Here is a 17,698-nt window from a genome sequence, read left to right on the forward strand (position 1 = left end):
TTAACGAATTATTTTATGCGCAAGCACATTCTCATACGTAACAACAAAGAAGCACAGAAAAACATGCCAAAATTCACACACAAACAAACAATGATATTCATATACACAAAAATCCCCCCCGCTGTTCTTTGAATTCACCATTTTCAGATTTGTTTCCCCTTCCAGGGAATAATCCATTCTTATTGTTTACTCAGCCCAAGTGTAAACAGTAGGGTATCAGATTGAATCGTATCTCCAGATAACTGCAATGTAATTGACATTCATGGCATTGTCTCCGCCTGTGTACTGTGTGTAAGCATCTTTTCCAAATCTAATCTGCTTTTGCTGTCTAAGCTGAAGTTGGGAAGGCAAGGGAAAGAGAAATGAGTGAGATCGCCGAGCAATTCATCTGTGTGCAGTATCTGTGCGGCCACAAGAGGGTGCTGTGGTTGATAGATTTTCCAAGCAAAGTCTACAAACCAGAACCACCCTGTGTGACACCCAGACACACATGATACACCTATAGAAGAAGCAGTTATTTGTTCCCTCTGTCATTTTTAGTCTCTTCCTCTCTTTGTCCAACTTTGGTTCTTTCTTCTCTGCTCCTTCACAGAGCTTCCCGGCCCTCCTACCAACATGGCGATTTCCAACATCGGCCCACGCTCCGTCACCCTGCAGTTCAAACCTGGCTATGATGGAAAAACCTCCATTTCCCGTTGGCAGGTTGAGGCCCAGGTGAACCAGATTTAATCCGGAGCTGAATTTCCAGTTTCCTTAATCATGTGATATTTTACTTTTAGAGTCATCTTGGCAGTGCTTGCGCAATGTTTCTCATTACGGTATCTACTGTATTCATCATACTCTCTGTTGTCTTTGCCCAAGGTGGGTGTGGTAGGTGAAAATGAGGACTGGGTGACGGTCCACCAGGTGTCCAACGAACCTGAGGCTCGCTCCTTAGAGGTGCCAGGTCTCAACCCATACACCTTTTACAGGTAGCCTTCTGGGAACTGTGTCTGCCTCCATTTATCTGTAATGTGCATCTGAATATAACCAATTTTTTGTCAACAAAAAAAACAGTAAATATACTCAGACTTGGCCTAGATGTCTTATTTTAATCAATGTCCCCAGCCAGACACCCTACAAAGGAAATTTGTTACAAACAAATACACAAGTAGTTCAGTACACATTCTCTAGTAGTAAGACTTTGGCCCAAAATACATACAATTTTGATTTGCTGCCATACCTATACCATGCCTATACTATAACTTTTGTACACAGGATATACATACACAGCATAGAACATTATTATATAGAATGGCCTTATAAGGGATGAACCTGCTCACGATTTACCCAGTATAATCTAACGCCAGACAACATTAAGCATGTGCAGATTGTGACAAACAACAGATAAGGTGTATGTGCGCTTCAGTATCTCAGCTAAAATTTCAGCATATCCCAGGAGCCTTATCTTATTCTCCATTCCTTTGATTTGGATACAAGCTTGTTATGGATAGTGTGATTTTCAAATTATTTTTACAGCGTGCACACGATCTTTATCTTGGTGCAGTCTGCTTGTTTTCCATAATCACATTCAATATAACCGATGAGCGTTTCGCTGAGCCAATCCCAGAAGACCTACAACAGCTATAGTTCTCATCATTCCAACATCAGTCCTGCCACTTTACATTTGAGTAGAGTTAGAGCTCATGCTGGATCAAAATTTAGTTGTTGTTTTTTTTTGCATATTCAGAAATACTCATTATCATACTGTATTCATATCCAATGCTCTGATCTAATTTCAAATGCAATAAAGCTCATATAAGAAGATGCACAGTGCAAGTTCTACAGTAATTTTGGAAATACATTGTTTGATTTGCCAGATTCTGAGCTGTGATTTCAGGTTACATTATAATGTTTAACTCCAAACACCAGGTTCCGTATGCGCCAGGTGAACATAGTGGGCATCAGTCCTCCCAGCCAGCCCTCCAGGAAGATCCAGACCCTCCCAGCTCCTCCTGACATGGCCCCCGCCAATGTCACCCTGCGCACCGCCAGCGAGACCAGCCTCTGGTTACGATGGATGGTAAGCAGGAATCTTCTTCCCACATGCATGCCATCTCTGAATTACTTCCTCAATCTAAGGAGTCTGACTTTTTTTTACCCATCTTTTCTCTCCATACCCTCTCTCAATGTCCGTGCCCAGCCTTTGCCTGAATGGGAATACAACGGGAATGCAGAGCAGGTGGGCTACAGGGTCCAGTACTCCCGTGCGGGCTCACAGGGCCGGGCGCTGATCCACATCATCGCTGACCGCCAGGAAAGAGAGTTTACCATCGAGGACCTGGAGGAGTGGACAGAGTACGAGGTCAGGGTCCAGGCCGTCAATGGCATTGGGATGGGGCCCTGGAGCCAGCCAGTCAGAGGCAGGACAAGGGAGTCTGGTGAGTTAGCACCTTATTAGTCATTTTCAGTGAAAAAGACCAAAATCCAAGAGTAAGAGCTTAATTAGTCAAAAGCACCTTTGTTTGTGTCAGGTTCTTGCCAAGAAACAACAATGAAATGAGGATTTATTATAAAAAAAGGTGTTTGTTTTACACCCAAAAAAGCCCACAGCAACTAACACTTTGCTGTACCGCCATATTTTCATTGATTTTCTTAAAAAATGAATTTCTTTTCTGTGTACTTTTTTTTGCAACATCTGTGTGCAATATCAAAATTATTATTCATATTACAAATGACAGACAGACGCTTACACTTTACTCTTGCCATATGTCGAATTTATGTGAGAGTCTTTTTAGCCGCCCACCCCTATTTAAGCAAAGACTGTTCTTTTCCCTCCTCGCTTCTGCTTCCACATTGCTCACCAGATACTGGGTAGTCAGGAATGGAAGGAGTGAAGGACGGAGTCTGAGGAAATTGAGAACACATGGACTCAAATGTGGAATTCCTGTGCTCTTTTTTTCCACTCACTCCAGCAGATTCTTGGGAATCAGCGTATTATGTCCAGGGATGAGTGCCAGGGAAGAGAAAAGGCCTATTCTTGAGTCTTTCTTTTTACAGCAGGCCTGGAGGGTATACCAGGATATCAGAGGCTATGTGCATCACACATGATATAACCATAGCAGATCACTCAAAATGTGTCTCTGTTGAATACATATATCCACACAATAAATAAGCATACACACAGGCAGTATGAAAAGTATTTTTTTCAGAATGTATGGCAAACAATGGGCTATTCAGACATAATGTTTTCACCTCTCTGCTCTGTTTGTTTTCCAGTCCCCTCCTGTGGACCCACCAACGTGTCCGCCTTCGCCACCACCTCTAGCAGCATCCTGGTCCGCTGGTTTGAAGTTCCCGAGCCAGACAGAAATGGTCTCATTCTGGGCTACAAGGTCTGTGCTTTTTTTTTTTATGTTTTATAGTTATTCGCTATGTATTTACCAAGCAGTCAGAAAACTCTAATTAGTTTTTAGAAATGTCAGCTATTTTTAGGCAGCATACAAAGCAGCAGGGTGACAGTATGTGAGGCCAGTTCTCCGAATTAATTCCCCCGTTTTCTCTTCATCTCCTGTCTCCTCGCTTCGAGCAGGTGGTGTACAAAGAGAAGGACTCTGACAGTACAGTCCACTTTTGGACGGTGGAGGGGAACGCCACACACAGTGTCCAGCTGACTGGGCTGGGGAAATACGTGCTCTATGAGATCCAGGTTCTGGCTTTCACACGGATTGGAGATGGACGGCCCAGTTCTCCACCCATCCTGGAGAGGACTTTGGATGATGTGCCAGGACCTCCAGTGGGTATCCTGTTCCCTGAAGTGCGGACCACCTCAGTCCGGCTTATTTGGCAGTCCCCCTCGCAACCCAATGGCATTATACTTGGTTAGTCCTTTTCTGTGTTGTTTTTTATATCCTGGTCAGTTTTATTTATTGAAATGTTACTAGACAATCCGCCAAATACTGCACACACAGACTTCCTTGTTTAGATTTGATGTAGCACCAGGCCCACCGGTGTAATTCCTGATGATTCTCAACATACTTTTAATGTTTTTTCAGCTTGATGGACTAGATAATGTCAAATCTTTCTAGCATTGCTGCAGAGGGAGTTGAATTCTCTTGTAAGCTAATTGGGGATTTCCTTGTGAGCGTTTGATTCATTATACATCTGTCAGATAATTTATTTTAAAGTGTACAGCATGACAGAAGCACACAGTAGCATGCAGAAGCAGATGCTAATGGAATCATTTCAGAGGAGGCAAAGCTGCTTGTCGCGCAGTTTGCTTTTCCTCATATTGTTAGGAAAAACAACACAAACAACAAATGCTTCAAAAGCCTAAAACACATTTTTCAGACTAGATTTAGTTTACATCTGAGCTCCTTATGGCACCTCCATTAAGGCTGTTTGTCGCCAACTTCTCTCCAGCCTACCAGATCACATACCACCTCAACTCCACCAATAGCAACACAGCCACAGTGGACGTGCTGAACCCCAGCGCTCGCCAGTACACAGTGACCAGCCTGAAGCCGGAGTCCGTCTACGTGTTCCGAATCACGGCACAGACAAGAAAGGGCTGGGGTGAGGCCGCCGAGGCTCTGGTGGTCACCACGGAGAAAAGAGGTAACCATAACGTACTGAATGTGTGGTGTATTTTAATACTAACACATTAGAGCGCTGAATATGTGGTGCATGATCATACCACAATAATTTACATGAGCACACAAGAAAAAGTCATTATCCCTAATGGTGTTTTGCAGAGTGAAGTGGTATTTTGAAGTGAAATGGTAACATCATTTCGCAGTTCACTCGCAAACAGGAAACTGATGCAGTGACATTTGTATCCATAGTCCTGAGAGCAGACACAGGTGTGTGATCTCAGTAATGACACAACTTGTATAGAGCTGTGCTAAGCTGTCTTTGCACTCAGTTCATTTCCAGTGCACAGTCCAGTTAGCAGATGTGTTTTCTAAAGGAGTGTTTGTGCCCTGTGGGTGTTTATCGGGATGCGCTCTGATGCAGTTGTGAAAACGAATCAGCCCATCTGCTTCCCTCAAGGCATGTTGTGGATTGTTTACTCTGCAACTTTCATTTCTCAGCTACTTTTCATTCATCAGAAATGCACATTTTTTCCATGTCTGTGCAATATAGCCCATTCATATGTGAGCGAGCATAGAGCAAAAAGGGTTGTTTTTTTCTTCCCAAGCCCATTTCTAAGAGCTTTTTTTTTCATTTCTCCATCCTTCCATTTATTCCTTCCTCCCGACACCCATTTCCCATTCATTCCTCCAATCCTTTTGATCCCACTCTATCCTTTATGCCCAATTATAATGTCTCTCATCCAAACCCTTTGTTACACAATGTCTCTTTCCCTCACATACACCTTCTGCCTGTGTGTCCGTCTTTGCAGCTCGTCCCCAGCCCACCAGTCGTCCCATGGTTCCTCAGGAAGACGTTCAGGCCCGCCAGGTTTTGCTGTTGTGGGAGCCAGGCAGCGACGGTCTGTCTCCTGTGCGTTACTACACGGTGCAACATAGAGAGCTTCCTGAGAGCAACTGGACAGTCCACTCTGCCTCTGTCAACCATGAAGCCACCTCCTACATAGTATCTAGGTAGGGTGTACTTTCCTGCCAGAACATTTCATCCCCTTTGTGAATAGAAATGTTTTTTTTTAAATATATTTGTTCTCTTTAGATGAAGAGAGTGATACTAAATGAGACAGCACTGTATCTGCCCACTGCTACGTTCACTTAAACAGCTATACTACACTCGGCTGGGCAAATCAACAATATCCTTATATGGAATAATGTTTCCAATTGACAGTCTGGTTTAGAACATAACCAATGGTATAAACTAGTCAAGAACATTTTAGGATATTAAGAAAGAAAATGTGTGGTTCCTGCAATGAGACTGCAGTTCTCTTTTGATGTCTGTGACTCAAAAGATTTAGGATCCAGTGCCGTAGCTTATCATCAAGATTGATGTGCTTTCCTGTGCTTCCGTCCCTAAGGCTGAAGCCCTTCACATCCTACCAGTTCAGAGTAAAAGCCACAAATGACATCGGGGACAGCGAGTACAGCGAGGAAAGTGAAGCGATCACGACTCTACAGGATGGTAAGACTGACATTGTGAGAAAAACATCCTTATTCAAAGTGTGAACAGTTTGACATTTTGGAAAGTACTGTAGTGACTTTATGGTAAACACGAGGCTACAGCCAGCAGCTTGGCTCATTTTGAGGTTTTTAAATCCAACCTACCAGCACATATCAAGCTCACGTTCATCTGTTTAATGAACAACATGGGGAGTTATGTACAGGGCTATTTCTTGGCGAGTGAAGTAACTACTTGGAGTATCCAATGGTTGCCAGGCAATCTTACAGTACTAACAAGACTAAAAGAAGTCACTGGGCCCAAGAAATAGTCCTGCGTATAACAGCAAATACGCATATTTCCCAAAATGTCTGACTATTCATAATAAAAAGATAAAGTTTCTGTAATGTGCTTTATATTTAACATGAAAATATGTCAAGTACACTGTGTGCACATATTGTTTATGTAGATATTTATAGGTCAAATATTCACACTGCATCACCTCTGCATCACTATGAAAGGGGTTTAATGTCTGCATGAATTAGCCTATTGTTGTGATTCAGACATAACTGGCAAAGGCAGCAGGTGATGTCATGTGCGCACCATCTGCAGTTACCATGAGACAAGAGAGCAACATTAAAACCTTGGCAGAGTTTCCCCTGTGGCACTTTAACCATCTAAAGAAATGTTTTGTCTACTAATCTTTCAAACTGCTATTTTTGACTCATCTGTCAGTGGCTCTTCTCTTTTAGCTATTGTGTGTTTATGCTCCATGAATGCCACTGCACATTGTTAGATTTAGCATCTTAAATTGTGCACATTTTCAGGTCAATTTAGCCCATTTTGTCTCACTTTTATTGCCTCAGCGCCCGACGAAGCACCCACAATCCTCTCTGTCACGCCGCACACAACAACGTCGGTGCTGATCCGCTGGCAGGTAAGTGCTGACGGTAAAACTGTTTGTTTTATGTTTCATTGTCTTCAAAATCCATGAAAGTCTGAGAAAGTGGCCTCTAATGAGAGAGCATAACAGCACACAAAGAAGGCCTATACTTACAGGCTGGTGCTACACACACACACACACACACACACACACACACACACTACTTTATGTGTGTCTTGACAAAAAAAAACCCTCACCCAAACTCACACCTGAATTAACAGGTCATAAAGAGGAATACAGGAGGCTCCAAGCCACAATTTTACTTTTATGGAGAACACTTGTAGAGTTTATAAGGATAGAGAGGTACTTGTTTTCTCTATCTACTTCTCGCCTCTGGCCCTGCTCTCTCATGTTCAACCATGGGGGATTTCTCCATGTGACTCAGCTGTAGATGAGCTCAGTCTGAGAGGAGATTTTTTTTTTCACTGTGTGTCTCATTTACTGTAAGTCTCTTCACTGACAGTAAGTCAGAGACTAAACACAGACTGATAAAGTGGAATTTTACAGTGAAGAAACATAAAGGTAAAATGCCTGTTAAAGTGGAATTACATGACCTCATTAAAACTGGGTCACACACAGTCTTCTAAGCTATTTCTGGAGTTCAGTTCTGCAGAGATCTGCATCAGACCTTAACTCCCCCATCTCTTCCCTTGCAGCCCCCCTCTGAAGAGAAGATCAATGGCATCTTGCTGGGCTTTCGGATTCGATACCGTGAGCTGCTCTATGACCGACTCCGCAGTTACTCTGTTCATACCATCAACAGTGCGTCCACCTGGGCTGAGCTGAACGGTGAGGAGCCACTGCTGTAGTAAAACTGTAGTAATCTACCACCTGCACTGCTGGTTCTTTACACAGTTACATTTGGCAATACAAGTATGGGGGTTTTCATTTCGAACAACTGTCGGAGTTTGAATTTAAAGAACTGAACCCGGGACAGAAATTGCACGTCAAAATCCATCCAGCAATTGGTGTATTGGGAAAAAAAAGAAAATCTCAGCTGGCTTAACTTCAGTAGCATTTTCATACAATTATAAGACTCCGTCACGGTTGATTACTCCTGCAGTCTTTATGTGTCACCAGCGCCATTATTTCCATCAGAGGAAAACTTTCACACAGCCCTATTCTGTTCCCGAGATCTCCCCGCTGGTCTTGACACTTCACAGCAAAACATTTCATCTTGTGATCAGCAGCTATCAGCTGCAAGCTATTATTAGGTTTATACTCCAGAGCCGCTCAGTTTCTACTGCTCTGTGTAACTTAGCCTATAATTTTACTCTTGTTGAGTCATTCTGGGGCTCTCTCAGAGCTGTGATCACTGTGATTGTGGTTTTTTTTATGACAATAGCAAAGCCCTTCTTAACAGCGAAAATATTAGACTTTGGATACTAATCCTATTGTCTCTCCACTCTCGCTCTCTCTCTCTCTCTCCTTGACCTCTTTTTTTATCACTTTGCCTCTCCATCGCAGCCCCCTACAGCATCCGGAATCTCAGTGATTCAACTCTGATTCAGTACGAGTTGGACAGTAAGTTTTGTTATGTCTCTGTCCCGCAAAAACACACACACACACACACACATGCACATTGTGTACTCAATGATTCAATCCCCAAACTAATTAGGTTTTAAAACAAGCTATCTTTCTGTTGGATCTCACCATATGTCTCCAGTGCCCTGCTGCCTTGAATAGTGATGCAGGAAAAACAGAGTGTTGAGCAAATTAACAGAGCATTTGGCTGCTCGTATTCACATCGCATTGGTACAAACACTCCACCGAGGCCAATGGAAGCACTCTGTATACAGAAATTCTTGGACACTATGTACACAAGCTCTCATAGTCCAACATACTCCTTGGTTTGCACATGTCAGTTTATTTGGGTAAACAGTACAAAAGCAGATGGCCACATATTTCTCCTGTAACCTTGTAATTATGTATAGCAGAATGAGTGTTTAGTTCCCAGTAGCAGCGTTGTGTGAGTGGGTGGGACTCAAGTTAGAGATGATATCCTTATCCTTATTGCACTACTTTTACTAGTTTTAAACCAGGATGGTGGTGCAGGGATGTATGGCAGGGTGGTGGGTCAGCAGTGGAGCAATGACAGTGACCTGTGCAGATAAGAAAATTGGGGATTTCAACTTTTAAAAAGTGCAATTCACAGTTTGGTTTTGAATATAATTCCCAACTTTATATGCATGATTGTTTGCTTCTACTGCAGAGTTAAGTAAACACAAGCGCTATGAGATACGCATGAGTGTGTACAACGCTGTGGGCGAGGGGCCAGCCAGCTCACCACAGGAGGTGTTTGTGGGAGAAGCAGGTATGTACGCTTCCTGTCATTTCAATGTGCACAGTCTCAATCGCAAAATTATTTTACCACACTCAAGTAGATTGCATACAGCAGCTGCTCCTGACAATCTGTGTGCTGAAGTGATCTCCTTTTAGAAGCATGCCAAGATCTTAGGTGTAATATGTCTTTTTTAAAGCCCAGGGCTGTCCTGTTTATAGTAGTGATACCAGAAGCTAATATGTTAAAAAAAATTGTCTTCTAATGTATAGTTGATTTGTGTGATGGCCTCCAACAGTGCCTACAGCCCCACCCCAGAATGTTGCCATTCAGTCTGCAACTGCCACCCAGCTGGATGTGACATGGGACCCTCCTCCTGTGGATGCACAGAATGGAGACATTCAGGGTTACAAGGTAAGATTCACATTCTCATTCTAAAACTCTCCGAAAAACATTGGCAAGGGGGCAACACATTTTATGGGCCTACTTCCCATTAAAGCAACAATTTTGTCTTCTGTTTGTATCATAATACAAACATTTAAATGTTTTTGTGATTCACAGGCGACTACATTTAATGTTAATCACCGTTCAATGCACATTTTTACCGTTTTAGCTAACTTTGTTTTCCAGGGGGGGCCTTCAATGAACGTTTTAGTCTGCAGCTCAAAAAAACATTTACAGGGAATAAAATGAAAGTGTTTTCCCTTAAGAGAGATTGAAATTGTGTAATTTCAATTTTATAGAAGCAGAAGTATTCCCTGCACAGTTAGTGAAGACATACATTAATATCTATTTATGCCCCTCTTTTCCCACGTAGGTTTACTTTTGGGAGTTCCAGCGCAAGAATGAGACAGAGCGGCTGCGGACTCTGTTCATGCCTGAAGGAGGGGTCAAGCTGAAGAACCTGACCGGTTACACCACCTATATGATCAGTGTAGCCCCCTTCAACGCAGCCGGGGATGGACCCCGCAGCCCACCGACGAGAGGGCGCACTCAGCAAGCAGGTATATCTAAGCGCCAGATACCAATAAACATGCAAGTTATTTATCCTCCGTGAATGAGTGCAACAGTCAGGACTACTGCAATCATGCATCTATAGTAAAACAAATATTTCTGTGTGTAATGAATGAACGCATGATGGAGAGGTACTGAGAAAAAGAAGACAAGCTGAAGACAAATGAGGTCGCAGGATGACATCACTAAAGCAGATAAATTAGAGCGCGTACAGCCATGTTCATTCATTTGTCTTATTTATGCGCTGGTGGTGGTGGTGCTGATGTTAGTTTGGAAATCCCTGAGAGTTTTTCTCAAAGTAGATGAGTCAACCATGAGGAAAGAATTTGTTGTGAGGATGATGCTAATCGTTGCTGTCAGCATGCCAAACGATGTTAGCGGAGCCACACACTGAGCATAAGTTCCTAATCAGCAAACCCACCCTAAACTCATTTGCTGAATCTCCTGTTTTGTCTGAAAAGTAGATGGTATGAAAATTGTTTGAGCAAGCTTACTTTCTGCAGACACGCTATGTCTACCCGTCCCCACGAAACCGCCCATACCCAACTTTGTCTCTCTCTTTATTTCTTTCTTTCTTACCCCCTGTGTAAAATAACAATTTTTACAATTTTAATGGATTTTAATATTATAACATGGCCCAGTTTAAAGGGAAAAAAAGGAAGATGTTCACAGCTTCTCGCTTTCCCTCATGGATCACTGTCGTGAGAGGAGGAAGCAGATGACAAGTTGGAAAGGGGGAGGAGGGAGGAGCACTGTGGAGATAGTTATCCCAACTTTTTAGAAGACAAAGGACCTTTGTCCATTGCAAGCGTCTCAACTGTTGCTCAGCAAGTTTTCACAACTGCAATTCTGGATCTGCAGTGACAGCAGCAGCATTTTCGACCTGCAGAGGTAGACTTCGCAAAGAGAAAAGTAGTCACTTTTTTTCAATTTTGCCAAACACACAAAGAAAAACTGCAGCTCCAACACTCATAGCCTCTGGGTAGTGCAGATTTTAATGTCTCTGCAGGGATTATTGTTTGCCTGTAGGAGATGACCTTAACAAGTTTTTATTGTTGAGGTTAAGCCAATTCACATCTACTACAAAGTTATTAAATTTAAATAAGTCGTTCACAGAAGATTAAGCTAACTTGACTAACAATATAGTTTCAGTTCTTAAAATGTGTTGTGGAAAATCTGTCCAAACTTGTTACATACAGCTTTGAAATATAGTATTAATATAAGGTATTAGCAAATATTATGTTGGCTAACTTGCTGACCCTTTGTCACCGGTTATCTTATAGTTGTAGTTAAACTTTATTATAGGCTCTATAATGAGTCCTCCCTCTCACAAGCAGACACATCTTTGTTTGTATGGCCTCCCGCACAACCTTTGCACACATTTGTCAATGGAAAACCTATACGCATACCTATTGTATTGACTATTTTCCATATATCTTTTGACCTTTGACCTGTTCCAGCTCCCAGTGCTCCCAGCTTCATCCACTTCAGTGAGCTGACCACCACCTCGGTCAATGTGTCCTGGGGCGAACCCACCTTCCCTAATGGCATAATTGAGGGCTACCGGCTGGTCTATGAACCCTGCACCCCAGTAGATGGTAAGCTCTCATTCTTGCCCATTACACTTTTCTTTGCTCAAAATGGCTGCTGGCTTCTATAAAAGCTTTATGCACACTTCAAGATCTCTTAGGGTTGTAAATTAAAACTTGTGTAGATTTTAACTTTTGCTCTTGGTCAAAATCTTGTGGTGTGCATTTTTCTCGGGCTATAAGCTAATCATCCCCGTGACCTTAACAGCTTGTATGTCATTGCAACCTTTTACATTCTATCATCACAAATGATATGTGACTACAGTGCCAACATGCATACATAATTGCCTCTACTAATTCCATTTCTGCGTGTGTGTTTGCTTGTGTTGAGTGTGCTCCCACATTGCCTGGCCTGTGTAAGACCTGCTCTAAATGTGGTTTGTTTGTCTAGAGTCCTCAGTGGCCTGTGCCGACTGTCTTCACTCCCCCTCCCCCCCAGGCGTCAGTAAGACAGTGACAGTGGATGTGAAGGGGAGTGGCCCCCTCTGGTTGAAGCTCAGAGACCTGGCTGACGGCATCACCTACAACTTCCGCATACGTGCCAAGACCTTCATTTATGGGCCCGAGGTGGAGGCTAACATCACCACCGGCCCGGGAGAAGGTAGTGGTCGTGATGTTTGTTCATGAACATTTTTACGTCTTTATTTTAAAAGCTTTATTTCATTACTGCATTATTCTTCATCAGGAGCGCCGGGACCCCCTGGGGAGCCCTTTATCACCCGCTATGGTTCCGCCCTGACCCTCCACTGGACCAGCGGGGATCCAGGACGTGCTCCCATCACGCGCTACGTGATCGAGGCCAGACCTTCAGGTGTGTGCCTCAGCTGAATCAAGACACATCACCGCTTTACTCGTGAATTTGTAAACCTTGCCTTGTGTTAGCCCCCTTGATGGTTTGATTAAGGAAAGTGGTGTAAAGTCTCAACATCTGCTGCCCCAGTGCTTGTGTCACTGGTATTTTAATGGCTTATTGATCGTGGTACTACAGTTGAGACAATTGGCATCCGGTTTCAGTCGTGATTGACAGGCCCTGGCAGGGTTAAGATGGTGATGGATGGTGGGTGACTCACAGCGAGGGATGTGTTTGACCTCGTTTGAATGAAAATTGAGGGGGGGTGCTTAGTGCTAGATTTTAAGGAAGATTAGCAGCTCTGTTGATGATGATATATCATATAGCATAGGTTAATGCCCAGAAGGGGGATGAAGATGGTTAACCTCACACCCCCCCTTCCCTCATGTTCTCTTATCCATATGCCAAGGGCCGTAACTCTCTGCAGTATCATATAACTTGATGACTTTTTCTTCTTGTCTTCAGATCAAATTACATCATCTTTTCTAACTTTTGCCAAAGTTGAGAAACATGACATATGAACATTGGTGCTTGTTTATGTTCGTGTACCCCATTAAAGGAGTGAAATTTAACATTGATGTTTACAAGCAGCGCAATGTGTAATAAATGGTCTTTGGCAGGATTTCCAAAGCAAACAGCAAGCCATCTAACATTGCTTCATTTGAAATATGGCTGTGCAACTATTTATGATGTAGATTCGGTTGCTGTAAATTTTACAGGAGCAGTGAAATTGATGGATTGTGTAATATTTGTAGGAATTATGAATTACCCCGGGAGCTGCCAGCCAGACCGAAGCCTTATATCAAACAAACAAACAACCTGTTAACAAAGACATATTCACATTGTTCAAATGTTTTACAAGGGTCTCTTCTAACCCGTACTCTTACAACTTAAACTTCATTACAGATGAGGGATTGTGGGATATCCTAATCAAGGACATACCCAAGGAAGTGACATCGCACACATTCAACATGGATATCTTGAAGCAAGGGGTCAGTTACGACTTCAGGGTAATTGGTGTGAACGACTACGGCTATGGCTCCCCAAGTCTACCTTCTCCTTCCATATCCGGTGAGCTTTAATGTATTTGTTGTTAGGAATTTGAATTACATTTATTTTCAGACTATCATGTTATTCAAAATCACAGAAATATGGCCAGTTGTTGAAGTCCTATTTTCTGTCTTTTGTTCAGCCCAAAAAGTGGCGCCTTTCTACGAGGAGTGGTGGTTCCTGGTTGTGGTGGCTTTGGTGGGGCTCATCTTCATCCTGCTGCTGGTTTTCATCCTCATTATCAGAGGACAGAGCAAGAAGTATGCCAAGAAGTCCGAATCAGGTGAGTGCACACAATTGCACAATTAAATGGAGCATTTAACTATTATAGAATCCTCGCTTCTAACCCAGTGGCACTGAGTGCCAAGAATCTGATGACTTGACTTTTTCTTAAAAAAGAGTAACGCTATAAGTGGATTATGATAATGATTTGCAGTTTTCAAATGCTGAACTATTTGTGAGAACGTGGTATATTCTAATTTTGAATGAGTTGGATAATTGACTGAGTTGCAGGGGAACAAAAAGGCAGAGAAGTAGGGAAGCAGGAGTAGGGGGCATACTTGTCCATTCAGTGCAGCCCTGACATCAGCGGGTATTTCCCTCAGCTCAGCACTTCTGCCATGGCTGTTTAGCTGCCAGGCAGGGGAGGGGAGGGGGGTCCCTGCGGGTCACTGCCCATCTTTCTGACTGACGGAGGAAAAACAAGAGGTTCCTTCTCACTCCAACACAAAGACGCTCTCAAAGCCCCCTCTAGGAATCTGGCCTAGGCCACTGGACCTACCCAGAGGTTTTTCCTTTTCTGTGTGTTTGCGTAACCACCAATTGACCTCAAGTAGCCCTAGAGCCACCGCGGCGGTTCTGGCCTCTCTGTGGTCCCTCGTAAGTCTTAGGATGACTTAAAGTGTTTTTAACCTGTAACATGGCAAGCAACAGCCTCTCCAAACATTAATCTACTGTTGAGCAGCATGGCAAGTCCGTCACTCAAAGTTTTATAGTGTTAGCTGTTTGATTAATCATCCGGAGTCGATGCAAAATAGTTGTGTTATTGCCTATTCATGTGTGATTCACAGACAGTATTTACACAAAGGGGCACCCTCATTTATCATATACTGAGGTATTTTGTATATGCGGCTGTATGAGTTTGCATATAGCTACATGTGTCATGTGTTTGTGAAGTTACATTCTATATGAAATGTCCTCACATAACATTTCTCCATTCTGTGTTTAATATATGGTATAACATGTAAAATATATTTTTTTATACTGCATTGTGAAAAGTCCCATCAGTATGGGTTTTTACGAAGACTTCAAGTTTAAGAAACAAAACTTTAGACATAAGACTTGAGACTTGGAATTGAGTCCGACTCAAAGGAATTGTTTAACCTTGGGAAATATTTGCTTTCTTGCTGATGGTTGGATGAGACTATCAATACTACTTTTATATCTGTCTGTTCAATATAAGGCTACAGCTAGCACATTGTTAGCTTAGCTTACAAAGATTGCTAGCCTTGCTATGTCTGAAGGTTACAAAATCCACTTACCCGCACATCTAAAGCACACCCCAGGCTAGTCCCAAGACATCACAACATCTCTACCATTCACTCATTTATTAGTTTTTCTTCAGAGGGTTCATCTATTGAACAACATTATTATTTTATATTATTTGTCTATTTTTCCTCCTTTAATACCTAATTCTGTTCGCTCACTCATTCACTCGCCGATCAAGTAATTGATCCGCTCCATCCGTCCTCCCAAACGCTAACCTGGCTGTCCATATGGCCTGTGGTCACACAGTGTCTCTGTACGTCTGTCCAGGTAACAACTCCAACTGTAACGCTCTTACCCACGGAGACATGGTCAGCCTGGATGAAGGACGTTTCCCCGCTCTGGAACTCAACAACCGACGGCTGTCTGTGAAAAACTCTTTCTGCCGAAAGAACGGCGTCTACACCAGGTCAGTGATCCATGCACAGGACCAGGAAAGTGCAGATGCTTTTTAAACTAGAAGCTTAATTCAAAGTCAAAATTAAGTAGCCAGATGGTAAAATAATTGGGTTATCCATGGAAACTTAACCTCATACCTGCAAAAACTTTCAGCTCTGTGGAAAGAAACCACTCACCTCCTGACAACTTGGACTTAAATCCACCCTTCCTGCTATTTAAAAGCAGCATATAAACTGAGTCACTACGGATTCTCTTTTAATGAGCTTCTGTATTTCAGTGAATCCCAGCTGTAAGACGTGGCGCATACTAAGACCATGACCTTGGTTAAAGCCAATCACTCTGACTGACGCCTGTGCTAAGAATTCTGTAGGGAGTTAGAAGTCCAATTTTGGAACTGACTGTATACTTTGCATTTGATTATTAGTACCTGTTTAGGTAAGAGGTGGATTTAGAGTCAGTTGCAGTCATGTTGCTGAAGATAGTTGAAAGGTTTATGGCGGTTTGTCAGCAGAGACTGTATTTCATATGGATATCCGGGCATTCTGTAGTGATACTGACTGGGTGATGTGATTTGGAGGAGACAGGTGCATTAACATCCTGTATGTGCATGAGTCTGCTTGTCCATATAATGAAAAGTACCCTGTTTTATGTATGAGAATGTGTGAGAAATTTGGTTGAGTTTGTGCATTTGTATGTGTGCATGGGAGTGTGGCCTTGAGAACAGATCAAAGCGGGTCCAGGTCTTTGAGGAGCTTCCAGGCAGCTTCCTATTATGTCTCTGGCTTGAAGGGGGAGGCTGGGAGTGGAAGAATGCACAGATGTACTTTCAGAATCAGCAGTCTTTGAACTCAGCCCATAGTGGAGGAGCCCAAATCCCAACACCTGAGCCTCCGATTATAGATTAATGCCACATCTTGATCCCCGGACTCAGAATACCAAAGACAGGATGAAGTCCTTTGCCTGATACCAGGATCAGAAATCAAACACATTCTTAATCCCACTGTACTCACTCTAATTCAGTGCTGTGTTAGACAGCAAATGCCATTTACGGTTGATTTTAGACAGAGATTTTCTCTGTGTGCAGATCATTTGTCCAGAGTTTAACAGAAGGGCCAATATGAATGACTGTAAATTCAATCACAGTCACAGGGAAGTCAATTCAGTTCACTTATGGTGACTGACAACTTAATCTGTCACTACTTAAATTGTCAATATATCTTTTTAGCACTAGAAGGAGGTTAAAATGAATGCTAAGAATAGTAAAACAGCAACACTTGCATACACTTGAATTATCTTTCCACAGCACTTTGCTGATTCTGGTTAAAAAAAATAAACAATTTATCCATTATGTGGCTGCGCGATTTATGTAAGCATTAATCCGCTCTGACAGAACATGAACTCTGGCTCGGACTCACACACTAGTGTCCAAATGTGCTGGGGCTGAGGTTCAACATCCAGAAGATCCATGTTTCGCTGCTGTTATGATAAAGAGGGAAGGATTAACAGCATCATTCCTGCGTGGCTTTGTATCAGCCTCTTTCTGTAGTTTGAAATCTACTTTGACACACTGGTTTGAGGTTTGAGGAGGTCCTGGTGAAGTAATTCAGTCTAGATTAACATGGTTTTAAACACTCTTGAGTGACAAAGCTCTTGAACACTTCAGACATGTTAATGAGTCCCTACAGGCAATTGTAGCACGAGGAGAGCCCTGATAATGAGCAAAGACCGGGGGCAGATTTGATTTCACCCCCACCCCCCGGTTCTCATTTCTTACCCGACGTACTGCTGACTGAGTTTTGCTGCGAGACGATTAAGTGGACCCTTCTCTATCCGAGTGAGAGAGAGAGCTGATAAATAATTTACGCCTCACTCAACAGTGTATGAGAGTCAAGGAGAAGAGGTGAAAGTGGGCCGAGCTTCCTCAGTGTTTTTAAACAGGCAGTTTATCATAATGTCCCAGTGGG

The 17,698-nt window shown here is 42.8% G+C and overlaps 2 protein-coding genes across 7 annotated transcripts in view; one reads left to right on the forward strand and one right to left on the reverse strand.

The window, feature by feature from the left end:
• Positions 1 to 17,698, reverse strand: part of rpl38 (ribosomal protein L38) — a 498,028-nt gene that overhangs the window by 413,911 nt on the left and 66,419 nt on the right. The gene's annotated exons all lie outside the window — the stretch shown is intronic.
• The window catches only part of sdk2b (sidekick cell adhesion molecule 2b), a 244,451-nt gene that overhangs the window by 214,704 nt on the left and 12,049 nt on the right, over positions 1 to 17,698 (forward strand). For 2 of the 6 annotated variants that reach the window (XM_051417849.1, XM_051417853.1), the window contains exons 22-42: positions 593 to 714; positions 862 to 971; positions 1,912 to 2,062; positions 2,183 to 2,420; positions 3,259 to 3,374; positions 3,572 to 3,860; positions 4,402 to 4,596; positions 5,384 to 5,585; positions 5,984 to 6,087; positions 6,930 to 7,000; positions 7,663 to 7,795; positions 8,474 to 8,530; positions 9,219 to 9,320; positions 9,586 to 9,701; positions 10,105 to 10,291; positions 11,762 to 11,899; positions 12,282 to 12,491; positions 12,576 to 12,701; positions 13,647 to 13,811; positions 13,933 to 14,073; positions 15,585 to 15,744. In XM_051417849.1, coding sequence (XP_051273809.1) covers positions 593 to 714; positions 862 to 971; positions 1,912 to 2,062; positions 2,183 to 2,420; positions 3,259 to 3,374; positions 3,572 to 3,860; positions 4,402 to 4,596; positions 5,384 to 5,585; positions 5,984 to 6,087; positions 6,930 to 7,000; positions 7,663 to 7,795; positions 8,474 to 8,530; positions 9,219 to 9,320; positions 9,586 to 9,701; positions 10,105 to 10,291; positions 11,762 to 11,899; positions 12,282 to 12,491; positions 12,576 to 12,701; positions 13,647 to 13,811; positions 13,933 to 14,073; positions 15,585 to 15,744 — 3,133 coding nt within the window. The remainder of the gene's footprint in view (positions 1 to 592; positions 715 to 861; positions 972 to 1,911; positions 2,063 to 2,182; positions 2,421 to 3,258; positions 3,375 to 3,571; positions 3,861 to 4,401; positions 4,597 to 5,383; positions 5,586 to 5,983; positions 6,088 to 6,929; positions 7,001 to 7,662; positions 7,796 to 8,473; positions 8,531 to 9,218; positions 9,321 to 9,585; positions 9,702 to 10,104; positions 10,292 to 11,761; positions 11,900 to 12,281; positions 12,492 to 12,575; positions 12,702 to 13,646; positions 13,812 to 13,932; positions 14,074 to 15,584; positions 15,745 to 17,698) is intronic. The other 4 variants (XM_051417850.1, XM_051417854.1, XM_051417851.1 and 1 more) reach the window with 3 other exon arrangements.

The sequence above is a fragment of the Dicentrarchus labrax genome, unplaced genomic scaffold (genome assembly GCF_905237075.1).
Source record: "Dicentrarchus labrax unplaced genomic scaffold, dlabrax2021, whole genome shotgun sequence".
NCBI lineage: Eukaryota > Metazoa > Chordata > Actinopteri > Moronidae > Dicentrarchus > Dicentrarchus labrax.